This window comes from Talaromyces proteolyticus (genome assembly GCF_021365285.1).
Source record: "Talaromyces proteolyticus strain PMI_201 chromosome Unknown BGW36scaffold_7, whole genome shotgun sequence".
In the NCBI taxonomy this organism is placed as follows: domain Eukaryota; kingdom Fungi; phylum Ascomycota; class Eurotiomycetes; order Eurotiales; family Trichocomaceae; genus Talaromyces; species Talaromyces proteolyticus.
This window is the reverse complement of record NW_025764283.1, coordinates 1914852-1939096: the sequence shown is the minus strand read 5'-3', so window position 1 is coordinate 1939096 and position 24245 is coordinate 1914852. Positions and strand designations below refer to the sequence as shown.

At 46.7% G+C, this 24245-nt stretch overlaps 9 protein-coding genes and 3 non-coding genes across 12 annotated transcripts; 5 read left to right on the top strand and 7 right to left on the bottom strand.

Moving 5' to 3' along the window:
• Positions 1–427: 427 nt before the first annotated feature.
• BGW36DRAFT_t41 lies at positions 428–534 on the top strand. The gene has a single exon. It is a non-coding gene; the product is annotated as a tRNA-Ser (tRNA).
• Positions 535–1383: 849 nt separating this feature from the next.
• Positions 1384–3015, bottom strand: BGW36DRAFT_452248 (organic solute transporter Ostalpha-domain-containing protein; the record flags this gene model as incomplete). Its single annotated transcript, XM_046221840.1, has 6 exons — positions 2781–3015; positions 2573–2720; positions 2251–2503; positions 2069–2194; positions 1867–2016; positions 1384–1812 (listed from the first exon to the last, which is right to left on the bottom strand). The coding sequence occupies exons 1-6, from the start codon at positions 2863–2865 to the stop codon at positions 1384–1386; spliced, it is 1191 nt and encodes a 396-aa protein (XP_046071512.1). The 5' UTR covers positions 2866–3015.
• Positions 3016–5270: 2255 nt separating this feature from the next.
• On the bottom strand, positions 5271–6231 carry BGW36DRAFT_188830 (uncharacterized protein). The gene is made up of 2 exons (XM_046209772.1): positions 6090–6231; positions 5271–6027 (listed from the first exon to the last, which is right to left on the bottom strand). Exon 2 carries the CDS (start codon positions 6014–6016, stop codon positions 5705–5707), a length of 312 nt encoding a protein of 103 aa, XP_046071511.1. The 5' UTR covers positions 6017–6027; positions 6090–6231; the 3' UTR covers positions 5271–5704.
• Positions 6232–7972: 1741 nt separating this feature from the next.
• BGW36DRAFT_t42 lies at positions 7973–8053 on the top strand. Its single transcript has one exon. It is a non-coding gene; the product is annotated as a tRNA-Ser (tRNA).
• An 88-nt stretch (positions 8054–8141) lies between these two features.
• On the top strand, positions 8142–8222 carry BGW36DRAFT_t43. The gene has a single exon. It is a non-coding gene; the product is annotated as a tRNA-Ser (tRNA).
• Positions 8223–8457: 235 nt separating this feature from the next.
• Positions 8458–9557, bottom strand: BGW36DRAFT_381267 (putative small nuclear ribonucleoprotein SmF). The gene is made up of 4 exons (XM_046216415.1): positions 9398–9557; positions 9269–9306; positions 9016–9171; positions 8458–8938 (listed from the first exon to the last, which is right to left on the bottom strand). The coding sequence occupies exons 1-4, from the start codon at positions 9401–9403 to the stop codon at positions 8872–8874; spliced, it is 267 nt and encodes an 88-aa protein (XP_046071510.1). The 5' UTR covers positions 9404–9557; the 3' UTR covers positions 8458–8871.
• A 99-nt stretch (positions 9558–9656) lies between these two features.
• On the bottom strand, positions 9657–10848 carry BGW36DRAFT_381264 (DUF866 domain protein). Its single transcript, XM_046216414.1, has 5 exons — positions 10664–10848; positions 10496–10610; positions 10285–10350; positions 10099–10227; positions 9657–10009 (listed from the first exon to the last, which is right to left on the bottom strand). Exons 1-5 carry the CDS (start codon positions 10696–10698, stop codon positions 9863–9865), a joined length of 492 nt encoding a protein of 163 aa, XP_046071509.1. The 5' UTR covers positions 10699–10848; the 3' UTR covers positions 9657–9862.
• Positions 10849–11028: 180 nt separating this feature from the next.
• On the bottom strand, positions 11029–13032 carry BGW36DRAFT_296691 (putative FAD monooxygenase; the record flags this gene model as incomplete). The annotated part of the gene is made up of 3 exons (XM_046211295.1): positions 11029–11982; positions 12036–12329; positions 12382–13032. The coding sequence occupies 3 exons, from the start codon at positions 13030–13032 to the stop codon at positions 11029–11031; spliced, it is 1899 nt and encodes a 632-aa protein (XP_046071508.1).
• A 1632-nt stretch (positions 13033–14664) lies between these two features.
• Positions 14665–16313, top strand: BGW36DRAFT_264958 (uncharacterized protein; the record flags this gene model as incomplete). The annotated part of the gene is made up of 3 exons (XM_046210116.1): positions 14665–14927; positions 14984–15674; positions 15735–16313. Coding segments are annotated over 3 exons (1533 nt in total), but the record flags the coding sequence as incomplete, so codon positions are not given.
• Positions 16314–16871: 558 nt separating this feature from the next.
• Positions 16872–20274, top strand: BGW36DRAFT_381256 (DDHD domain protein). The gene is made up of 4 exons (XM_046216413.1): positions 16872–18000; positions 18061–19354; positions 19406–19543; positions 19599–20274. The coding sequence occupies exons 1-4, from the start codon at positions 17122–17124 to the stop codon at positions 20069–20071; spliced, it is 2784 nt and encodes a 927-aa protein (XP_046071506.1). The 5' UTR covers positions 16872–17121; the 3' UTR covers positions 20072–20274.
• On the bottom strand, positions 20275–22807 carry BGW36DRAFT_343516 (putative molybdenum cofactor biosynthesis protein Gephyrin). Its single transcript, XM_046213152.1, has 4 exons — positions 22370–22807; positions 22240–22280; positions 22157–22194; positions 20275–22081 (listed from the first exon to the last, which is right to left on the bottom strand). The coding sequence occupies exons 1-4, from the start codon at positions 22643–22645 to the stop codon at positions 20298–20300; spliced, it is 2139 nt and encodes a 712-aa protein (XP_046071505.1). The 5' UTR covers positions 22646–22807; the 3' UTR covers positions 20275–20297.
• Positions 22808–22812: 5 nt separating this feature from the next.
• BGW36DRAFT_343515 (putative V-ATPase proteolipid subunit Ppa1) lies at positions 22813–24159 on the bottom strand. The gene is made up of 5 exons (XM_046213151.1): positions 23967–24159; positions 23884–23918; positions 23739–23830; positions 23377–23685; positions 22813–23319 (listed from the first exon to the last, which is right to left on the bottom strand). The coding sequence occupies exons 1-5, from the start codon at positions 24019–24021 to the stop codon at positions 23217–23219; spliced, it is 594 nt and encodes a 197-aa protein (XP_046071504.1). The 5' UTR covers positions 24022–24159; the 3' UTR covers positions 22813–23216.
• Positions 24160–24245: the final 86 nt, after the last annotated feature.

Below are 24245 nucleotides of genomic sequence, written 5' to 3'. Positions count from 1 at the left end.
TTGCTATTAGGCTAGTATCAGCCTCCTTTTCTTGCGCAGTCGATCGCGCCAGCCGCACCAATCACCAAACCCTCTAATTAATTAGTACACCGCCCGGTGACATAAAGCGATGGGTGTGGCATTGTGCAGCCTAAAACAACTCAACAAATCATTCTGAAGAAAAATCATTTGCACACTCTCAGTGTTTTATATAAACCTATGAGATCTAAGTATACATGTATTTCTAGGTGCTTAATAATGGTATGGCTGCATCAGAGTTTTTTATGTTAGACTCAGTTAATATTTACCTATAAGGCTTACTTGTCTGTCTTTGTACTTTTATCCATTTGTAGGTAAGGCCTTGTCTAATTGGACTGCTGCTCCCTCTTTCTATTATTTCACTTTCTAAGCTAGATTATTTAGAATGATATCTGGAAATTTTTTGATAGCTGTTGTGTCCGAGTGGTTAAGGAGAGTGACTTGAATCTAGACATTAGTCTAGGAATCAGACATCACTTGGGTTCGCCCGCGTACGTTCGAACCGTGCCGACAGCGTTTTTAACCTCTTATGTTTTTTGCCCCCTAATATCTCCACTTTATTTTGAGTAGACCTTAATTCAAATTCAGAATCCCATGCAGTGCTCCAATCACTTGCATCGCAAGTCCCGCATCCTGTTAAAAATGCTTCTGGACTTCTCCCAAAATACAGATGGGGGCCATCGTTGGTGTCAGATCATTTTTTGATATCGCAGTTGAATCAAGAGGGGTCAAGAATAGGGAGCCCTGTTCAACTTTCCATTACTATCAGGCTAGTAGTATCAGCCTGATGTTCTTTTACAGTCGATCACACCAGCCGGACCAATCGTCAAACCCTCTGTTTAATTATTTAATACATCGCCCAATAATATAAAGTGATATCTGTAACATTTATAAAATTAGTTAAAAAATATTTGCATAATTATTTTGTATGCTTTGGAGCGTGCTAGATTTATCGATGTATAGCCACTTTTATTTACGAAGGCTGCTTAGCTGTTGGCGAGCTGTTAAACATAAACCGTAAAATAAAAAAAGCTTGCGAATGCGTTACCTGGAATGCTCCGACACCGCTCGATCTCCCGTACCTACTAATTACTTGCCTGCGCTTGTTCACCTCACCGACTACATAATGACCAGTTGGCCTCAGGTCAATTGAAAATATTAGGGACCAGGATTGCAGGTACCAATTCAGCGTCCCTGGGAAAATGTGCACTTTGGTAAATCATACTTTCACTTCATGTCATTATGAGCAAGAATTACATGTAGAGCACGTAAACGTTATGTCTATACATCTTAACAAAGAAAAATAATTGATCAAATGATTCTAATATCTCATCCCGGTACCCTGTCAGCTCGATCATCACATCCCTAATAACTATACCTATTCCTCCGAAGAGGCTCAAGACCGGTATTGCCACCGTAGCCACCATCATAACTAGTCCCCATCTCAGCCTCACTGCGCATAGTAAACATAAACTTAATCGCACTCAGAATCTCGCGGGGGTCGAGCATCGCCAACCAAGCTCGACCAGCACTCATTCTCGATTGGTTATACGATGGTGGCAGCTGGTTGTAGTTGTCGCCAGGGCCGTATTGCCCCTCATGGCTAGGGATAAGAATTGCTTCTTTGGACTGTGTGCGGTACGGGCTGACTTTATAGGCGTAGTGAAAGAATAAAGAGAAGAGCAGGGTTTGTACGCAGATGAGGAGATTCGGGATGCCGACTTTGACGTCGGCGTAGGTCATGGTTGCGGTGGCATGGAGGGCGTTGGTGGACGTTAAAATGAGGAATATGATCTAAGTAACAACATTGTTAGGTCGAGAAAGTAGGAGTTTAATTAGGCATCTTACACTTTCGAGAAAGGAGAGACCGATTAAAAGTTTGAAAGCGAGCAGCTTTGTTAATGGATGATGTCCGACTAAGTTTTTTTTCAATGCAGTGTAAAATGCAAGGATGGACGTCAAACATAACCCGAGGGACACATTGGAGATGATTTCGATCTTCGGAAATTAGCTTCTTTTCAACTGAGAGTTATATTGAAGAAATACATACCCAGAGGTGAGCAAAATAGGGCTTGTTACTTTCTTCGCAGTAGATGCCGACAGCTTGGGTGATAGCGGTAGCTACGGCGACTCCGAGAGCGACAATGGGGTATTGAAAGATAGCAATCCATCGTTTCTGATCAAATTAGTACCACGACTCTCTTCTAATTTGCTATGTCCTTGGAAACCAACCCTATACCACTCAATGCCGTTTATTGGCGAGTCTTCGTTTTTCTTCTGAGGAACCCTGAACGCAGCAAAGAATAGATCCCGTTGTTGGTCGCTGGGGGATATAAATACTCCCAGCAGAAGGAAGAAATATCCCATGGCAAGAGATTCATAAAAGTCCTGCCATGGTCCAAGATAGACGGCGGCTTTGGGGAAATAGACTGATAGGAACGAGATCAAGGAGTAGAGCGGGATCATCAGGCATATTTTCATGATTCTATTTCGCGGATCAGTGTTAGTTTGTTGTCTGCAAAGTAGACAGAATAAAGCTTATTATCTGACGTACTTTACTTGCTCGTTTGATTTTGTCATATTTATGGAATGCATCGCCATCAGCGTGAAAATAGTAACGCATGTGGCGGCGGTAAAGGCACCAGACACAATCCTGTTGATTTCATAGAAAGTAAAGTTTCCGACGACTAATACTGTGGAGTCTGTAGAAAGGTCAGACACGTTAACGATATATCAGACGATGGCTAGAAATAGAGACAAACCTTCGTCAAGCGATGTGGCTGGGCACGTATGATTCGAGCTTCCACTGAAGATGCCACCACTGTTATCATCACTAAACAAGCCCATCTTTCTAGGCAATCTTCAATAATCGAGTGAGACTGCTCTTGAAATATTTGATGCAAGAGATAGAATTTACTAGAATCTGTGAAGAATTAAATCAATTAAACAGCATTTTCAACATCAATTGAGCAGACTGTCCATATAAATATGCCCCCCCATTCCACGATCATCGCTCCTGCTCTTCGCATGCCTTAACATTTTCGGAAAGAGCTGCGAGGCCGGCCCAAGCGCGCCTACAATTTCAAAAATATAGCCAATCTGTCTGGTGCATTGCCACGTTGTCGATAAGGCTGAGCTTGAAAAACGCCTATCATGCATGGGATGGCCGTGCATGATTGGCTGGGACGGGTTCAGCTCGCGGCATATTCCGCATTGGGAAATCCTGCAGAATAACCTTAATTAATGATTTAGGGTAGGCTTGCGGGGATCGCTCGCAGATTAGCAAGACAGAAATTGTCCCAATTAGTCGCCCGCTTAATTCACCGCCCCAGTGTACCAGTACTCATTCGTCTAGGCGGGACAGAGTCACCAGTGAAGGGTGAACTAACCAAACAGACCACGATCTAAAGATTCTAAAAAGATTCGATCGGTGCGACTTCTACAAACAGTCTTGATGACAGGCTGACGTCAGGGGTTTGGCTGCATTGCTATTCGGGCCACCTACTTTAATGGGTTTGGTCGTGTGGCTTAGAGAATTTTTAGTAGGATGCTAATTGGGGGTAAAGGGTGATGGAATGATTGTGATAAGCTTTTTCAGCTGTGGTTAAAAGCTTTATAATGTATTAGCTGGTTAGCGATCGTCAGTTAGTGATTTCTGACGTGATTGAACAGATTGACTCGGGCTGTTGAGGGTTGGCAGTGAGTGTGGCTTTTATTATGTTTATTTAAATATTGATAGTTGGCTACTAATAGAATGGTTTATATACATATTGCAATATTCACCTTAGGAAATGGCGATGACAAGCTCTAAAACGTAGTAGGAATGACTTTCTTTGAAGCCTAGAGGGCTTGATTTAGATAAATTATGATAAAAACCGGAAATTACCCCTGTATGTCAAAAATTGAGGTTACACATCAATTGATGCTATCGATATATTCAAATGGTAATTTCTAAAACAACATACGTCTTAATTGATATACTTCAAGAAGCACCTTGATCATATAGATGGAATCCCTACCATGAATGCTTTTTACAACATATGAACCTCTAATTTTAAAGCAATTGTACCCCAGAGCTGCTTGGTATTCACACCAAATTTGAAGCACCCAGACATCCTTGGCAGAGTCCTTGTTCCCAGCACTGAATAATCCTAGGCCGTGGAGTAATGTAGACATTTAGAATGATCGTCATTGGATGATCGCCTATAAACATTTGAAACACTAGCGGAGAAAAAGCGCAAAGTTAACTGCGAATTTATAATAAATATAACTGTCTTCGATTTCGTACTTCATCAGGGACCAAGCGCATATCAAGGATTGAACATATCAAACTTACGTCAAGAGAACATAGAAAGACCTGGAATTTTGCGATCCGAAGATATTTCCTTTCATCTAGCTTTCATTGTTATTGGTAGACGTTAGCGTCCAACGAACACAGTTATTTGTAACCAGCAAATGGCATCATTAGAGGCATCTGTCGTGCCGAGAGATACGAGATGGTAAGATTAATATTAAAATATGACCGAATAATATCAACTCATGATACAGCAGTCTTCTTATCCATAAACTCCAACTGCGACTTGCTAACATGAAACTGGCACTGTTCAGACACAAACAGGGTCTAGATTCACAACGCCGCATCCTATCAAAATTCAAAAGTCAAAATGGATGAGACTATTCCAGACTAGCGCTTATTTGTCCACATTTTCATCACAGCCGAGGAACATGGCCGATCGGGCATCTCAAAGACCCAGTACATGTAATTAGTGAGTAGTACAGAGTATTACGGAGAGGTGGTCCCGGTTTCAAACCTCGGCTTTGCAAGTGAAAGGAGTGGATAATATCCAAGGCTAGAACACAAGAACACAAGAACACAAGACCATTATGACTAGTAAACTCATACTAGTATACTACTTGTGAATCAATTATTGGCGAAATCCAAGACAACCCCGTCGTCCATCTCTCCGAAACAAGACTAGGCCGAAACACAGTGCCCTGATCACGCGCCGGATTGAAACTTCCAGGCGTCTATGTTCAGTTATTTATCGCACTAGCAAATAACAAGATTAGTTTTGCTGCGTCGCGGAAGATCACTGGATGGAGGCATGAAAGAAATGTGGAGAAGGGAGAATCCCCCGCCTTATTTTTTGGAAGGTTTTTGGATATTTGGAGAAGAATGATGGGTCCAAGTGTTCTGGACAAGGTTTTGGAATGCAAAATATTTATAATAGTTGAAACGCTAACTATGGGCCAAAGCGAGGTTTTTTAATGGAATGAAGATGGAGCTGTATTTTTGGAAGCAAGTCTATAGATACTGGTAAATACAATAACAACGCCATGGTCATCGTTGTTAGCGTAATAAATGCAGGCAGATTCTAGGATATATACACAATCTTGTTTGACCATATGCCTGTGATTTCAAATGGCGTCGATTCGGGCGAGTTGACGAACATGTGGGGAAGGGTATCAAAACAGTGAATAAGCAATTTTCGTGTAAACATGTTTCGTTAGATAGGGTAGGTGATGTTCGTAAGCCAGATAAATAAAGCCTGCTGTCATGAAAATGTTCGTATATTAATCGTGTAAGAGTAGATATTGGTGTGTTTGACTGCCGATCATTCCAGTCTAGTTGCGAGCGTGCAGTAATCCAGATCATCAGAGCGAGTCATCACAAGAAGTAGAGTGTTTAACGCGAAAAACCGCCGGTCAAAGTGAATTTTCTGAGTCGCTTGATTTTCGGTAAAGGTGACGTCGGCGACGTATTCGAGCTTGTTGATGACGAGGTCGACGTGGACGAGGCATTGGAGTCTTGACCATCGCGACTCCATGGCGGGGATTCCTGGCTCTTGCTGGACGACTGGGTGGATGAGCGCGATCGATTGACAGTGGCCTCGTGGTCAGCCAAGACGTCTTCGAGTTTGACGTCGGAATCGCACATTTTGCGCTGGGCGACGGTTTCACCGTCGTCCTCGAGGATCTCGACGAATTTCGAGGACATTTTCAGTTTTACTGTTCGAATTAACTGATTAATAAATTGCTCCTAGTGATAAATTAATGGAAAAGCAACGTACAGTAGTGAAGCTTTTATCACAACGATACGACGGCAGGAGCAGTGCCAACTGCAGGGACAATGACGGTGACTATAACAATGACAATGGCGATGATGGATAGCGATAGTGGGATGATCAAGCGAAAGGTTGGTGAGCGTGTCGAACGAGAGTCGAAGTGCAGATAGAACGAGCGGTAGACGGGTGCAGCAGTCACATTGTAAGCATGGTGGTGATGCGCAGGAGCAGAAAGAAGCAAGAGTGATGATTATGTACTGTCCGGCCGCTGTATTATTAGTACGTATACTGCGCGGGCCCCTCTAAGCCACCCCTCCCCCCTTTCGCGCGCCACCGGTCCTTCTGATCACCACAAAGCCGAACCCAAACGCTGATCCATACTGGCAGTTAGTTATCTACCGCACTGCTTACAGACCACCAACCTGGCGCCGTGCGGCCAATTGCGCACGCCGCTCCCCACAGTTTCCACCACATAGCGGCGAAGATCCCCTGAGACTGACAAACTGACAGGCAGTATTCTCGCGATGTCATGCACACCTCCATATCTAGCATGGCCGGACTTGCGACGACGTACTTGGTACCACTATCTGACGACGGCGGTGATGCGAGCTTGAGTCGTAGTGGCTAACCGCAACACCTGCTGTCTCATCATTGTTTCTAACCTAACCTGCCTCTCTCAGCCTGCGGCTAGTCGTCGTCTACCGTCACTTACGATCTCATCGTTGCCGTTCTAGCCTCAGCCGATGACTGCCTGCTGCCTCTTGATGACTACGGAGAAAGAATGAATGGACGACGCTGAGCGAATCCGCAGGTGGGCCGGCGTCTAATAATAGTCACTAATCACCGCCCCGCCTCACCCTCATCACCGGGGCTTAAGCCGATCGTCTCTGCTTATGCCACATCCACTTGATCCTCCTGCTTTTGCCATTCGATTCGACATGTCTATCGATTCGCGATTTCGCGGTGGGCTTGATAACGCGGGCGTCGCGTCGATGGCAAATATATTGCAAATCTTGTCGGCGATCGAGACGATGTGTTTTTATGCTGCCTATACGGATATACTACTGGAACCCTCGCCAATGAGATCGGCGCCGGCACTGGAATTACGGAGATAAGTTCCACCTACCTCATCGTGCCGCTGACCGGCTCGTGAGAGAGTCGTTCGTCACCCACACACATGCCAGTTGACCCTGGTGTCAACAGCCCGGGCAACACATCCATATTTCCCACTGACGTAACAGATAATATATTGTTCACACCACCTCGAAGTGTACTAGAGTCTAGTGAAAGAAGAAGATAATTAGGGCAGGTGACATCACCGGCAGTTTTGTGGAGTTTTCATGCAAGCGCCAACTTCAAACAACATAAGGGAGTAGAGAGATGACATTTTGATTTCGATTTGAACGATCGCCAAGGCTGGTGGAGAAGAAATCCCGAAAGAAAATTCTTTGGATTGAAACAGATACGAAAAACCTACCATACCCTGCTATTATTAGGACGGAATGTCTAGCTGGAGGCTTAGGCTTTCGCGCGTTCTTTTAAACGGTGACAATGCGGCCGAAAATACATCTAGCTCTTGCATGACTTGTAGGCTGTGACGCTGATGAAGCATACGTAGGGTAACAGATAATATTAACTACTTGTTAGGAGACTAGCCCGAAAATATCCAATTGAACACATGCATGGCTCAATCCATATGCATGTAGGGGTTGCTATTGGAATTTACATCCAGCAGTTCAGAGAAATCTGTAATGAAAGAGGTTCTCATATGCCCAAAAAAAACTAGCTATGGATAACAACGTGGATTTCTAGGGTTTGTCATTTATTCTTGGCTTTTACAGCTGGAAAGTGATTAACAGTTTATGATAAATATTCCGCACTTTTGCATAGTCAACATGTCCGAGTGGTTAAGGAGACACATTAGAAATGTGTTGGGTTCGCCCGCGCACGTTCGAGTCGTGCTGTTGACGCTCAGCTTAATTTTTACTTTAATTTTTTATTCATCACAGTCAACTACTACCCCACTAAGGACAGTTTTTCGGCCTACTTTTCATCAGAGTCAACATGTCCGAGTGGTTAAGGAGACACATTAGAAATGTGTTGGGTTCGCCCGCGCACGTTCGAGTCGTGCTGTTGACGTTTCACCTTTTCTATTTTTATTTTTAATTTTTAACTTGTCACAGTCAACCACTTGCTCACGAATGATAGCTTTTTTTGCCTGATCTGATCGACTTGATCAATCATAAATGTCTGGATGTTGGGTGACGACGTTTTTTTTTACTGGCCACGGCCAGCCGCTTTCCTCCAGCATCATCCATTTATGCTTGCTACGTAGTAGAATCCGGCTCGAACTGAAATGAATCAATGCATTGATGACAGCGCTGCTTCAATTAACGTACCTCTAGTAGTCCATTCACTTGTTCTACCTAAATGCCTTTATACAAGACCGGAGTCTGGAGTCTTATGAAGACGAGGATGAAATGATACCCGGGACTGTAGTGTAACACAGCGCCTGAGTACATTGAATACATTGAATACACTCAGAAATTCTGAAGTCCAAATCAAAGAACATATCATTCATTCATTAAACGCCGGCGATCCCACGTATAATATCTAGCGATTTTCAGAGGTACTAGAAAACATGCCCTTTTGTTCTTCCGATTCAACGGGTATATAAACCAACACACCGTCACACACGTTCTTTTTAAGAATATCAAATTTCATGACAGGCGGATATATCAGAGACGAGAGGATAGAGTACGGAAAGAAGATGGAGTGGAGGACTGGACTATTTCAGCCCTAAATCCGTCATGTCGACACCATCTGCACTGGCCATCCAGAGGATATTGTTGCATCTAGACAGTCAATCAGCATTTCATTTTCCATTTTTCCTTTCTCTTTTTGTCCGTTTTTTTTTGGTTGAAGGATGTACCTGATAAGCACCAACCCAAGACTACCCGTGTTTTTCCCATCAATAAACTCCTCGGTTTCTCGTAGCAAGACGTTCATATATGAGTCGATGCTCTCAAGCTTGCCGCGGTATTCAGTCTGGCCCCATTTTAGGCGGATAATGAGCTCAGTGCCAACTCTGTGTTTCGTGTCTGGTTAGCATGGATCCGATTCGACTTGCGACGAGGAATGGCAGCGGGGGTCTAGATGAAAGATGTTGTGTGGAGGTTGCGTACCTGGCCTGGAGAAAAGGACGTGGATTGACTGGTTGGAACTACATCACACGATGATTAGCTAGATTCTTTGAACACTGAGCTCTGGATTGAATCGAGAAATAATATCGCAGACAGGAAGCAGCGACTTACACTCATTGTTCACACAACGCAAATGAGATTGGGAAAAAAGAAGGACAGAAAATATCAAACAAGGCGAGACTTATTACTGCCACAACGATGCTCAAGAAGCAAGATGTGCAGACTGGAGTGAATCGGAGTCTCAAGTAACACGCGAGCTTGACTGACCACGCGAATTCTTTGATGCCGCCGCAGAGATGGCAGCTGCCAGGCAGAGCTTTTGGCGAATCAAGTTTCCGGGAAACACACCGCCTTGAAGGCACCCTATACTGCCGCACCAGTCCATTTTACTGAGGCCATCTCTTTGCCTACTTAACGAGTTTAGATTCTTGAATGGTATTATTGCAACCCTTCTGCTCATATTTCGACTACGCTGAAAAAAGTCATTCATTACCCACTAGAATACACCGACGCCAGTTTAACTAAATAACTACCTTTCTGAATTATCAGCGACCATAGGAAATCAAAACGGCTGCTTTATTTCACGTTCTTGACCTCCCAGTTGATGTCCTTGATACTGACCTCCTCGCTCGCTTTCTCATCATAGTCGTACCATTCCCCCTCAGTCAAGTCGATACCCGTGAAAGCAGTGGACGTTTCTGCTCCCTTGGCCTCCCACTCGCCCTAAACAAAAAAATCAGTGTACAATGAATCGAGAAAAGCGGATTTTTGTTAAAAACATCTCGCGTTGTAAAAGTATGGGTGGTTCTTACATCAGGCTTAAATTGTGTAAACTCAAGACCGCGACAGTCAAACTCGACTACCTTCTGTCCTTTCGACCGGTTATTTTCTGTGGCTTCGTATGCATTGGGCCCTGCAGAGATGCTAGCAGAGTGTGTTTTCTATTTTTGTTAGTATATAAAAAGAGCCGAAGAGAGTCCATGAAGTTGACTACGCACCCCGCACAGCTTGCATTTCCATACAAAGTTCGCTTCGCCGCGGCTCCCTGGGATATCATGTTTTTCCTGTGATAAATTAGTTCATAGTTCAAGTAATTGATATGTTCTGTGATGATTCAACGATGTGGTCATAATTCGACGTTATATCGATGGTGGTTGTTATGAAGCGACGCGAGACGGCAATAGAGACGCGAAGGTTAAATCTACTTACATAACGCGTAAAGCTGACCCAGTTCGGGTGCTCTTCTCTGCACGAGCTGCAGAGGACCTTGAAGGTGTAATAGTACGGGTCTTCCTCAGTATCCTTCGGGCGGAGCTCCGTCACACTGCAAATGTCAGCACAGAAATCCACACTCACTCGCGACGGGATAATACTTACCCCTGCAGGTCGGCAGTCAGAACCAGGGAGAGCATTTTGGTTGTTGTTTCTGCAGCTTGGCTCTCGAGGTCTGATACTAGATGTTGCGTGTAGGAGCTTGAAGCTATGATTGAAGCTGTGGTGCGGGGGTTGATGAGGATGAAGGAAGCCTGAGGTGTCGACGGGTGATCCCTGCGGGGTTGATCAGTAGCAAAGCAGCATGTTAACAGGGCAACTACGAGTAAATATCAACTTTTACGCAATCAACTAACCCAATATAAATAATCTCGATGATTTCTATTCGCTTTTTGGACTAGGAAAAAATATATATATATACATATATGACAACTCGAGCCTCACCATATAGTATGGCTTAAATTACACGATTAAAGATGACTTGGAGATGTCTGCCCAAGCTGGCTCGTAGAGAAAGAGCCAAAGTAAGCATTTAGTGCATCTACAGTGCCGCTTCCTTCAACTAGCTGGACTGTGCAGGCAACATGGCTGTCCGGCCGAACAACCACAACACCTCCCTGCTCGGGATCAAATCCTAGCTTCTCATGGGCAGAAAACTTGGCATTGGGCACACGGACATCCGGAATGTCGTCGGCATAGATATGGTGGTGGTAGTCCTTGATTATTTGGGGTAGAGACTGGATGTCCACCGCGTTCTTGTCTGCAGCAAAGATAACGCTGATTGTGAAGAGCTTTGAATGCGGGTTGTGGCGTTCAAAGTAGGATACATTGTTGATGTCTAGTCTGCGGTACACAGACAAGAATGATTTCTCCTTCTCCAGATTCAGAGCAAAGTCTTCGATGGCTTTCTTGTTTTTCACTGGCGAACCGGCAAAGACAAATATGCGGAACGAGCCGTTGGCAGGGACTTCTTGTTCCAGATGGACAAAATTGGCATCGGAAAGGCGAGTGACGCTTGATGGTGTAAAAACACGTCCAGGCGTCAGTTTGACACCGTCGATGCTAAATAATGGGGAAGTAGCCGGATGGCTAGGACTCCAGTTGAACAAGTTTGGCTCGTAAGCGACTCCGTAACCACTGGTGAATTCGCAGGACGACTTGAAGGTCTTGACAAAGTCATCCTCCTCAGCATTGACAGCACTGGATCTTGCGTTACCCACTTCTTCTGCTGTAGGAGGGCGTTTTGAGAATAGTGAGGCATATTTATTATCGAAGCTCAGGAGATTTTCGGCAATCTGTTTACGCTCGGTCTCATAAGACTCCAATATCGATCGACGTGCAAAGCCACTCTCTACAGCATGAAGTTTCCAGGCAAAGTTGAGTGCGTCGTGGAAAGCAGTGTTCATGCCTTGACCAGCTTTCGGCTGTATGAATGTTAGTGAGAAGCATCGGATGCCAGTCTGAGTTTAACACGTACGCTATGAGTGTGACAAGCATCCCCGCCCATGAAAACACGGTGATCCAGCGTATATTTCTCAGAAATGCCTTGTCCGATAGGATAAACAGAGTACCACTCAACCCTGTCCCATTCAATGCTGTACGGTTGGAGAATCTTCTTTGCGACTTCTTGCACCTCCTCGGCGGTGGCGGTTTTCCTGGGACTCCAATCTGGATCGGTAGAAGAGGCAATCTGTACATACAGCCGGACCATATTGTCCTCGCGTGGGATCACCATGATTGACCCACTGTCTGAATGGATGGTGCATTTTGTCTAATGCCGATCAGAACCAATTCACGAACCTGCTACTAGCAGTTGCGCTTACCTGGATGTCTGGGAAATTTGTCCTAACAACTCCGTCCATTACACCCCAAACAAAGGAAATCTGGTCTTTGTATGTCATCTCAATGCCCAACTTCTGACGCACAAAGCTTCGTGCGCCTTCGCCACTGAATAGATACTTGGCGCGGACGTTTTCAATCACGTTGGTATCCAGGCACTTGAGACTCACTTCGACGGGATATGTCTCATCCTTGCCGGTATTATTGAAATCAACAATCGTCCATGGACGTTGAATATGGGTTCCGGCCTTCTCGATTTCGTCCAAGAACATCTTCTCAATTTTGCCTTGGTGGACCAATGCAGTAAATGGGTATCTTGTATCAATAAAACGAGGGCAACTGGGCCAGTTTCCAGTTCGATGAATACCCTTTCCCCCTGGTAGAGGGTCCCAGAAGGCTACATCAAAAACCTTAGCTGGTTCGCAGGCCATCAGTGCACGCTTCAGCCCTAGATTGCGGAGGATTTCTATCGAGCGCGGCTGAATACCGTCTGCACGTCCGGTGGCGGTCGGCACTGGTCGATTGTCAATATGCTTGACCTTGTATCCCCAGCGCGAGAGGCAGAGCGACAAGAGGATGCCCACGGGGCCGGCACCCACGATGACGATGTCGTACCTATTATCCGGAGGCGCCATGATTATATGATTATGTGCAAACTAATATAGATGGGTGTGGATATATGAAGGATGCCCCCAAGTCCGAACAAAACAAACTGTTTGAGCCTGTTTCCTTGACTCAGAAAAGAAAAAGAAACAATGCGGAAGGAAGCGACCTTGGTCCCTTAATACCCTGAGACGCGGTGTCCTCCGCCATGACGGCGAAGAAAAGCGGCAAATAAATAGCTCTAAGGCAGCAAGTTAAGTGGAGGAGGTAGAAATAAGCGGCATTTCGGGGGAGACGGAGGAGCCAACGAGGCGAGTCGCGCATGATGTGACTTGGGGAGCTGTCCTAGAGGATCAATACTAAGAATGCTGCAGCTTGGGAGACGTGCGGGGAGGGCGAACTGCCGGCTTGTCTTTCCGGGCTGCTGGTGCGGGACAGCCTCCACCACGGTTAAGAACTCGGCAAGTGGGCCATTCTTCACTTATCTTTTAACAATTATTACAACATATAATTTATTATGATGATGATGCATCATAGTATTATTCGTGTTCTACCGGTTTGAATAGTAAAAGTAGTGTCGACGAGTATACATTATGTAGTATGGTGTCAGCCGAAGCCAGTACATTCGACTCTGGCTAATACAGCCAAGTTGCACATGATGCGCCACGTTACATTGCTGCAGGTCAGGCTGACAGGGAAAGTCTATTTATTACTGTCATTCACATATCTGACTGGTGATTAAGTTGTCTGTCTGTGCCTGTGCTACTATTGGTGTGTGACAATGTCAGTGCTTAGATCACGTGGTACCCAAAGACCTATGTTTGATGCAACAAGGACTGGTGAAGAGTGATAGATGCTGATAAGAGGAATATTGTTTGATTACTTTTGAATACATCTCTAGATCGTACTTGTCATATGTCATCTAAAAATATTTATCTGCTACTATATATTGGTTACATAGTTGTAATCAACTTAATTATATACCTATTTACAATGTGAAGATAAGTAGAGCAGCTAGTTTTATTTGGATATAGAAATTTGGCGGAGCTGAAAAGCTTCAATTTATTCCTAATAACAGTGTACCAGCACTTTTCATATCTGATGCATGCCTTTCAAAGCCTTGGCTATGGCTGCTTCAGCGACATGTTGGCAAGTAGCAGAATCCCCATGAACAGCGACACCATTCGTTTATTGTTATGATGGTAAGCTTGTTGCCCACGACGATGTCTGGAAACAGCCCACCACAGCCACAAGAAAATTTTCAGTGTTTGTCTTCTTGTTCTTGACCTCTCATCTCTCCCTCCCTTCCATCCTTTACCCATCCACCCATCCACTATTCTCATTTTGTTGTTTTGATTCCTGGAATAGTGTCACTGTGAAGATATTTCTGAGTAGGAGTTGCTTAGGCATCCTTTGTTTGTGAAGAATTTTGTTAAAGGCTGTTTTGAACAGCTTGACTGCCACCCCAACATCCTTTTTCTTGTTCACAGAAGATCTTATCCAGTGAAGCACCCCTATTCAAGATTCACTTTTCCTGTTCACAGAAGATCTGTTATCCGCTGAAGCAGCCCCGTTAAAAATTATCAATTCCTTTCAGTGGCCATCCTCGCAAGATGTCAGGCCAATCTGACAACCAGAAAGCCGGAGAAATAGCTGCCGCTCCAGAGGATGATATCCCCTTACTCCTGCCAAAGCGGTATCGTCCAGGAGTTCAAGAAGATCCTGACAGTCAGGATGGCAGTACACCATCCGCAGCCACCTCTACCACTCGTTCTAACTTTTCTTTTGGGCGGATGGCGCGTGGTATGGTGGACTCGTTGATACCCGAGCCTCTAAGACCACGTCGCGTGCTTCAGAAACGCCCTGAGCAAGTTGGTTTTGAGCTTACTGGCCATTTGAACGCGAGCACCGAAGCACTTTATGAAACGTAAGTTTTGATTGTATTGCCGCGTGGAAAAGAAGCTTACATAGATATAGGCCAAGATACGAGGGGAAGCATGAGGGTAGAGCCGTTTCGTCTGTCTATGATAGCAGCCGCCCTTGGCCAGCCTCGACTATTACTAGCGAAGGCCATCCTAGTCACGAGGCTGGTGAAGGCAACCTGGGGGTCTATCAGGAAGAGGCAGTTGGGCCCTACGATGGGATCGATGCGAGTGACACGCAGGCCCGAAACGTCCAGGCCACTCCTGTACAAGCCGTCGCTGGCTCCGATTACATCTTTCGTCAAAACCTCCCCTTTCGAGAGCAGTTTGAGCAAGGGGGAAATACGAAGGGCAAGCAGAGCGAGGGTGTGAGTTCTCATGCAGGAGACGGGGACGAAGACGTCTTCGTCGAGCCCGCCCAGGCAGCAGAGCCAGTTGTCAAACTGACACACACGTTTGCAAACAAAGAAGAGGAGCTGCTTGCGCAGGTGGCCGCACTCAGAATCCCCACCATCACTAGCGCACGTCGTAAACAAACACCTAGCTGGGCCATCGCCACCGAATTTTCTCCTCTCCTTCAACAGGTTGGGGAGTACGTTCCATTTGACCCTATTGATCCTTACCATCTCAGCGGCAACCCCAAGAAGAAGACTCTTTACGGTCCTGAAGGCTATTTGGGCAAGCAAAAGGAGTGGAGGCAGACTCAGTTTCAGAAAATGGTGACCAAAGTGGGATCCATGGGCGTTCGCGTCGTAAGTTTACCTATCAGACAACCACTATCAGCCACAACGAAGAAACTGACCCAGTGATAGGTAAACTCCATTCGTCGTTCTCTTGACCGCAAGTCAGAGGACAAGAAAACCGAACTTCTTCATGGCATTGTGATGAAACCAAACATCACCATTAGCCTCGACCGTGAGACTCAGGCCATAATCTACTCTAAGCTCGAACTGTTCATGGTCGTGGCCGCCAACGAGTATCTTCTTGTTCAGTTGCATCACAACCGTTTCGAAGGCAACGACTCTATCAAGCGCTTCGTCGACTACTGGAACGAGAAGAACCGCCCTATTGTACCCGAGTTTCAGTTTGACATGAAAACCCAGCGCGACATTGTATCTCACAATATTCGCAGCTTCGAGTTCACTGGCAAGTACAGTCTCGACCCGGTTCTCTTGAAGACCACCATGGCTGCTTGGGCTAGCGTTATCAACCAGCTAGGTGTTCGCACCTTCTGCTGGCCTGACAGCGCGATCAAGAAGCTGTTCCACGACGTCTACCCTGTCCTCGAGATGCTCGACGCAGATGCTGAAATCATGACTGTCTTCGTCAAATTGCGCCAGTTGATGATGGAACTCATCGAGGAGGGAAAGAAGCATAAAAAAGTCGACCAGGCTTCCTTCGAACCTCACCTTGTTCCCTCTACTGTGCCACGCCGTGGTTAATAGCAATGCTTACTTCTGTTCTCCACTCTGACAACAGCACACTACTTGCATTGATGCACGACAAGGACGGTAACGATGTTGATAGATCTTCCTCGGGGTGAACCAGAGTAACAGCTCAATTCTAATCGTCTTTTTAGACACACTACCATTGACCGCACCTGCATTGCTAACCCAAATGTTTATTGTACAATTATCTCTTCTCTTTCTTCGTCTGTTCGCGATGCTCATATAGTTACTCGTCAACCCATCTGGCGATTCCTAGCGCATGACAGTCGCGGTTTCTTTTTTATTCTTTTCATCAAGCAGTTGCCTCTTAAAGGTATTTTAGTCACAGGTCGCGTAGGTAGTAATACAAGACTCTTCAAAAATAAAAGATAATAATAAATAAAGTGTAGAAAATGTAAAAAATGTTGATGCCGTTGTTTTGATAAGCGAGCGACGTCATCGTGGCTAGCGGCAGATCACATGCCAAGCCAGGACGGCGCCAGGCAGTCGCCAAAGCGTGTTGTTTCTAACTCTCCTCTACGGACTGGTAAGATACTCTCGTTTACTGACCTCCAGAGCTCTGTTTCGTGGGTTTGTTTTATCCTCCCTCCTCCGCACCATCATGCCCTTTGCCGGCCACGACCCGGATGGCTGTCTTGGTAGCTGATTCAACCGCTTGTTTAAAGAAATCGCCCATGATGTTTTCTTCTTAGAGAATGGAACCCGTTAATAATATTATTATCCCAATCCTTCTTCTTACTGAGCAGCCAAAATGTCGTCTGGTCCAGTACATACGTACGGTCCGAACTGCCTCCGTGCAACGCCAAAGCAGGATCTTTTTGCGTTGCGATCGTCTACCACGCCCCCGAAAATCCATGCTCAGTTTTTCTATACATCGTCTCTTCCTATCGATGACCCTCTGACACCACTACCAGCGCCTACCACGTCGGCCACCGCGAACACGGCATTCGCACCGCAACCCTTTTCTGCTCGAGATAATATCGCTCTGGAACAGACGTGGAGAGCTTTGGAGGACTCCCAGAATACAAAGCGTGGAAATGAAGCAAATGAGTCTGTCGAGCAGACAGGGAAAGCTATTTTGGTTTCTCGCCGTAAACGACCGCAAGAAAATATAACACCATCTGCCTCTATATCAACTGTTGCAGGGAATAGTTTAGAGGAGTGGGAACGGCGTCAGAATATAACGGGCCAGGCTAGTTTGGGGAGTCCGGCGTTGCTGAGGAAGAGGGATGTATCGCCGCTGGGACGACGAGTTAAGGCGGCAAAGCGGACGAGTGCTTCCTCTCCCGGAACAGAAGACCAGGAGTTTAATATGCCTGGTTCCCAGGACGGATCTGCTGCAGCTCATGTTAGCGGATCTCCGTTTGCCAGAGCTTCGTCAAGACAATCGGGGACGCCGTCAGATCTCGCCACAGACAATATAACGAAGCGTCGCAGCGCGCATTTTGATGAGTTTAAAGATGAACAGATTCAAGCAGAATCCCACAACACGGCGGACAAGCATGTTGCTGGAGAGGATCGTACGGCTAGAGATATTGAAACCGGAGAAGATGCAGAGGATGACTCTGCTCAATATAAAATTCCTGTCGGAGTATCGCGTCTTCATTTGGTGGAACTTCCTGGATTGAAGGTAATTCTCGACTAGCCTCTTAAGTTATGCTTGAGTACCTGACACTAAATACTACTATAGATGAAACCAATCTACTGGAGCCCGGTGCATGACATATCTGACGTTTTTCGTGCCACCTGGTTTTATAAAAACACGATGCTTCCGGTTGAGCCACCTCTTGCAAATGAACTGGAAAGAGGATACGAGTATATGCGTGCCTGGACAGATACCTGGCAAGATGAACTCAACAGTTGTGTCGAGAATGGCGCGGATGCGGAAATGAAGGTTATGTACAAGTTGTGGCACGATGACACCAGCGCAAGCCGGCCTAGTACGGTACAGGAAGGAGAGCCATCCACCAGTGCAGTAGATGGAACTGGGAAGGCCAATGATAATAAAAGCATATTCGCCCAGAATATGGCTGCAACAGGGGCCGCGGAGAAGCCAGGCTCTACTCATTATAAAAATGCTAGCGTCATCTTTGTTGATGGGAAAGACGCTCAGATCCTCCGTCCTAGTCTTCTCCCTTCTGTTTCAAGGAATCGCCGACCACTTAGCTCCATCCGCAAGGGTCGCCAAATCGGTATACCTGTTGTCCGTGGGTTTGATAGGAAGCAATGGGACCATTTCCATCCATCTAAACAGACGAACATCGATATGAGACATTACATCATGCGACCCCAGACAAGAAATTCCAGAGGAGAGCAGATTTGCTATGCATGTGCTATTGAAGAGTCTCGACCAAATCCGTCTGACCTGATTCTCGTCATCCATGGGATTGGCCAAAAACTTTCGGAAAGAATGGAGAGCTACCACTTTACCCACGCAATCAATGGTTTTCGCAGGTCTGTGAATTTGGAATTGAACAACGAAGAAATCTGGCCAAATATACGACCGGACCACGGGGGGATTATGGTGCTACCTGTCAATTGGCGGTCGACCCTGTCCCTCGAAGATAACGAGTCTGATCCTTTAAACGTCGATGACCCGACTGCCAACCAATATACTCTCAAAGATATAACCGCCGACACAATTCCTGCGATCCGCACACTCATCAGCGATGTTATGCTGGATATACCTTACTATCTGTCACATCACAAAGACAAGATGATTCGAGCACTTGTCAAAGAGGCGAACCGGGTGTATCGGCTGTGGTGTTTGAACAACCCTGGATTTCGCGAGCATGGAAGAGTCCACTTGCTTGCCCACTCTTTGGGCAGTGTCATGGCACTCGATGTTCTGAGTAACCAACCTACCAAACTTCCAGACATTGACTTTCAATCGGAGGAGTTGCATGATGATGTTTTTGAGTTTGACTCTAAGAACGTTTTTCTCTGCGGAAGCCCTGCCGGTCTCTTCCTGCTCCTCAATAAAGGTATGAACTTAATCACATCTAATTAAGACATTGACACTGACCGTGCTACAGCAAACCTCCTTCCTCGAAAAGGTAGAAATAAACCGGGTAGAGAAGGGGAAGACATGCAACGAGGCGTTGCTGGCGAGGCTAAAACATACGGTTGTGTGGCAGTTGACAACCTCTACAACATCATGCATACTACCGATCGTAAGAATCATTCCTCAGCCCACTTTTGTTCCTGGGCGTACTGACCATTGGCCAGCTATTGCCTATCGAGTCAACGCAGCAGTCAACAGCGAGCTAGCCGATTCCCTCAAGCCAGCGGCCGTGCCCAGCTCCTCTTCCTCCTTCTTTTCCTCTCTCGGAAGCGTATTCCGCTGGAGTTCCGCGAACAAGACGCTATCCTCCAGCCTCGCCGCTCCCAGCGCCTCTTCACGACCGGGCGCAACAAAGCTCCCATCCAACGTCGAACTCGAGACGCACGATTTCACGCGCGAAGAAATCGCCGAGACACGCATGCTTCTTTTAAACGACAACGGGCAAATCGACTACTACCTCTCCGGCGGCGGCGGTCCGCTGAATATTCAGTATCTCAATATGCTCAGTGCTCACAGCAGTTACTGGATTCTGCCCGACTTCGTTCGTTTCATTGTTGTCGAGATCGCACGGCGCCAGGATCCGAGCGGTACGTTGTTAGCTTTGCGTGCGGAGAAGAAGAAGGGTTGGAAAGCGTAGCTTCTATACAATGCGCCAACAAAATAACTCATTTCGACTAGATTTGCATATCTCGTCTTCAGTCGGATATATTGGGCTGTGTACAATTGTTCTCTACTTCTACTTGGTTAGACTAACAATACATTTATCGTGTATCTTATCTTGTATAGATAGCATATGATAGCGTTAGTGTTCATTGGCTTAACATGGAACATATACAAATGAATTACATATCATTATATATCTACTATTCCGGAACAACACCCCCCATCAACAACGCCTCCACGAGCTGCCCTTCCCCAATCCTGTCCTCTCCAGGCCGCAGAACCAGCAACGCGTTAGCCTTGGCCAGACTGCCCACCCTTGAACTCCGCTGTCCGACCCCGGCCAACCCCGTGCTCGTAGCATACAACCGCCCGTCTTTCCGTGACGCGGTTACGATGGCGCGATGGTATTCTGTGCGTTTCGGGTCGAGCGGGATAGGGTGCGTGAGCGATGCAGATATGATTGGGAGGCCGACTGAGGTTGGCGTAGGGAGGGGGGAGGGTGCAGTTGATGTACTTGCCAGACCCATCATTTTGTGCAGTGAGGGTAGAACGAAGAGGTTTAGTGTTACTAGTGCCGATGCAGGGTTACCAGGGAGAGAGAATACTAGCCTCTTCTCACGTTCCTGTTGTGCAGTATCCCCCCCTGCAGCTGTGGATGGTTTGTAGGGGACTGTGGCAAATGTGGTGGGTTTTCCGGGTTTCATGGATACCCTTCCAAAATGGATTGTGCCTCCAAGCGTGCGCTCGATTGTGGGTTTGAGGAGATCAAGCTCGCCCATTGATACGCCCCCTGTTGTGATTATGATGTCGACCGGTGGTTTGTCTGATCCCAGACCGCGGACGGCGCCGCGGAGGGCTTTCTCGAGTTCGCCAGCGGGTGTGTCGCGAGCAATACCGAGATCGACGGTCTCAAAGCCCCATGAGCGTAGACATGAGATTAGGGATGGGCGGTTGGAGTCACGAATCTGACCGCCAGTGAGAACCCTGGGGTCGTCATGCAATACTAGCTCGTCGCCGGTACTCAAGACACCCACAGTGGGTTTCTTGAACACTTTAACCGTTCTGGTGCCGGTCGATACTAGAAGCCCGATTTCTCCTCCAACGGCAGATATCAAATCTCCCCTGGTAAGGATTTTGCTTCCCCTGCTTACATCGCTCCCAGGTTCTCGGATGTTTTCGCCCGATTTGATGTTGTCCGTGAGGATTTCGACGGTTGCTTCTTCCTTTCCATCTGGTGTTGTTGACGCGAGGATGGTGTCTTCTACCATGACTACGGCGTTCGCGTTTGGCGGTAATGGGGCGCCTGTTGTTATCCTCGCTATTGTGCCTGGATTGAGAGGTGGGGGCATAGAGGCTGCTTGTGCGTGAGATACAGAGGCGACGGGAAAGACACCTTTTGTTCCTGATCCGGATGAGGGTACTATCACGGCGTATCCGTCGACAATGCTGGCTCGGTAAGCTGGGACCGCCTCTCCAGCATACACATCTTCAGCTAGCACTGACCCCACGAGGTCAGAGTCGACGGGCACTTGGGTTGTAGTAGGTTCCGGGGTCTCCTGTGCGATTATTCTGAGTGCTTCATCCACTGAGAGCATTGGGTATGGCGAGGACCGGTACCGTCTTGTGGGACCGGCATTGGGGTCATTGGACTGTGGTCTATCTTCTGGCGCAGTATGAGCTTTTGGGATTTGGTGCCCACCATGCCCACCGCCGTGGTTATGATGATGGTGGTGGTGATCATGAGAAAGGCTGTCTTTTTTGGTCGCATTACTGTTCGTTGATGACACACCAGCTTCGGATTCAAGCTTCTTGAGCCCGCCGGCATGAAGCTCTCTTGAATTAGCACCGGCTGCTTGAATGCAAGCATGTGGTAAGAGGCTAATGACAGCCTCGAGGTTTTCTTTTGCCCCTTTTGGGGACCCAGGCAGTGTAAGAATTAATGATTTATTTCGTACGCCTGCGACGGGGCGTGACATCATGGCGACTACATGTAGTTTGCGTTAGTTGATCATATAAAGTAGAAGAATTTACAATTAGGATGAAATATGATGACACATACATGGAGTTACTTGTAACGAGGCTGCAAGCATGCCGTGGCTTTCAAAGTCAGCTAGATTATTTGATTATAGACTGGATGCTTACACAAGACCTGGTGCATGGCGATGCAGTATAGGTGCAACAGCCTGGACGCAGTTAGCAAATACGGCCATTTACAACATCAAAGGCAAATCAAGCGCGAAAAGCAGCAAGGAAATGGATATCTAATGCTAACCTCTGGCGTCACATCCTTAACCGCAAACCCGGTTCCTCCACTCGTCACGACCAAATTATAGTAGTCATTCTCATTATCAGTATAGTTCTTAATGACATCTTGAATTAACTCCACATCATCAGGTACAATATCGACTTTGGGAAATGTCCAGCCCTTGGATTGTAGTTGAGCAGATGTGAATATCTCGGTCAAGGCGGGGCCGACCTTGTCAGATCCGGGGTCGACGAATGCCGAGTCTGAGATGACAAGGATTGCTGCGCGGAGGGGGGAAGACATAATTATTCTTTAGGCGAACGGATTGAGGGAGTGAGTCATGTTAGATTGGATATTGTGTGGCAGGTGTAATGGGGTGAAGTTGAGATATAGATGGATAGCCAGATGGAAGGTGGGAATGTCCCGCCCCACATTGCCCATTCACTCTTTGCACTTAGTATAAGTTTATCCTAGGTCTGTTGAATAATATAGAAGACATTGAGTTGATACCATGTTTTATTTTAAGTAACTCTTCGTGTTATTATTGCACTTCGGTTTACATATAAGTATGCATCACATTGTATGGTTATATGATGGCAAAAACTGATATCTGATGTAGAGGGTGCCGTTCGGATAGCTGTGAAAGATGTCGAACGCGTTGCAAGCTAGTGCTATGCCATAAAATAACTGTACATTGGCCTATCCAGGCGAAGTCGAGCCGCGAAGGCGATCCTCGCGGGACAAAAATCATCAAACCCATACGCCCATTCCATATATATGCTCGGAGCAGAATCTCCTAGTCAAGTAGCTTCAGCTGGATTGCTCTCTAGAGCGAAGCGGGTTCCTGCTTCGGAGTTGGTTTATTGACTGCCGCTCATTGGAAATCCAGGGCTCGGCCGGAGATGAGCAGTCCAATAATAAGACCGAAAAGACCAAGGACGGAGCTGAAAATCTCGACAACCAGGATTTTGACGAAGCTATAATGTAGATATAAGTATAGTACTCAAAAGTATGGATGGGTATAGGAGACAAACAGTGTAGGGTCGGCGGCATCGGCCAGAGCAGCACCACTACCGTTGATGCCAACAGAAATGCCGCAGATCAAATTCGTGGATCCAACAATGATTCCACCCCAAAACACTGCGTACCCAGTGTACAGGTTGTTTCCAGAGTAGACGTTTGCCGCGTCGACACTATTTAGCTTGGAGGAAAATATAATAGCCATGATTACACCGTAGATGGCGACAACCTCGCAGAAAATAATTGAGATCAAGTTTTTGGTGCGGATTCTCGGCGCCTTGACACCTCCACCTAGGATCGACGAACCGGTAAGGAGAATGCCCCTGTAGACACAAGGTGGTTAGAGCTGTATATACCATCAGATTGTCAGACATACCATGCTGCGCCGACCACCGAAAGACCAATGCACATGGCGATACCAATATTCGCCCATGTGAATGGGGATACACTCTCGAGGAATTCCCCTACCTAAATCGACAGTCAGAATAAGCCCGGGATAGCAGGCAGAACAGTATTCATACATTGAACCTCTCTCCCTCGCCATGGAATAACAGATCTAGTCATCATCAGCACATTCCTGATAGCGCTCAAGCGGGGGCCGTACAAGCACCAACGACACCAAGCGCGGTGGTCGTTACAGCAGCGGGATACAGCACCATGATTGCTTGAGACCGCGGCTCGGCGGAAGCGTATGCAAGGGAAAAGTCCAAGAATTGAGGCTTGTCAGTGCTATACTTCCAGGCAATAGCTTTCTAGCAGCAGCAGAATCAAAGGCGCCGTTGAGCTGTAAACGTGAGAGGAAAAGCGACAGAGCTGGCAGCGCGGATGAACGTCGACCTGTCCATTTGCCGGGCGGTGTGACATCTACGGGGTGTTATTGGAC

Coding starts and splice junctions, on each gene's coding strand:
- BGW36DRAFT_188830 (XM_046209772.1), bottom strand. CDS start 6,016: ATGTCCTCGAAATTCGTCGAGATCCTCGAGGACGACGGTGAAACCGTC.
- BGW36DRAFT_381267 (XM_046216415.1), bottom strand. Junction 9,172..9,268: donor CGTCCTTTTCTCCAGGCCAG/GTACGCAACCTC, acceptor CACGAAACACAG/AGTTGGCACTGAGCTCATTA. Junction 8,939..9,015: donor CTTGGGTTGGTGCTTATCAG/GTACATCCTTCA, acceptor TTGACTGTCTAG/ATGCAACAATATCCTCTGGA.
- BGW36DRAFT_343515 (XM_046213151.1), bottom strand. CDS start 24,021: ATGGTGCTGTATCCCGCTGCTGTAACGACCACCGCGCTTGGTGTCGTT. Junction 23,919..23,966: donor GCTTGGTGTCGTTGGTGCTT/GTACGGCCCCCG, acceptor GATGATGACTAG/ATCTGTTATTCCATGGCGAG. Junction 23,320..23,376: donor GATGCCGCCGACCCTACACT/GTTTGTCTCCTA, acceptor TCTACATTATAG/CTTCGTCAAAATCCTGGTTG.
- BGW36DRAFT_381264 (XM_046216414.1), bottom strand. CDS start 10,698: ATGCTCTCCCTGGTTCTGACTGCCGACCTGCAGGG. Junction 10,228..10,284: donor GGAAATGCAAGCTGTGCGGG/GTGCGTAGTCAA, acceptor TAACAAAAATAG/AAAACACACTCTGCTAGCAT. Junction 10,010..10,098: donor TTACACAATTTAAGCCTGAT/GTAAGAACCACC, acceptor TTTTTTGTTTAG/GGCGAGTGGGAGGCCAAGGG.
- BGW36DRAFT_343516 (XM_046213152.1), bottom strand. CDS start 22,645: ATGTCTTCCCCCCTCCGCGCAGCAATCCTTGTCATCTCAGACTCGGCA. Junction 22,195..22,239: donor CGCCATGCACCAGGTCTTGT/GTAAGCATCCAG, acceptor TGACTTTGAAAG/CCACGGCATGCTTGCAGCCT. Junction 22,082..22,156: donor CTCGTTACAAGTAACTCCAT/GTATGTGTCATC, acceptor AACTACATGTAG/TCGCCATGATGTCACGCCCC.
- BGW36DRAFT_381256 (XM_046216413.1), top strand. CDS start 17,122: ATGTCGTCTGGTCCAGTACATACGTACGGTCCGAACTGCCTCCGTGCA. Junction 18,001..18,060: donor TGGAACTTCCTGGATTGAAG/GTAATTCTCGAC, acceptor ATACTACTATAG/ATGAAACCAATCTACTGGAG. Junction 19,544..19,598: donor CATCATGCATACTACCGATC/GTAAGAATCATT, acceptor ACCATTGGCCAG/CTATTGCCTATCGAGTCAAC.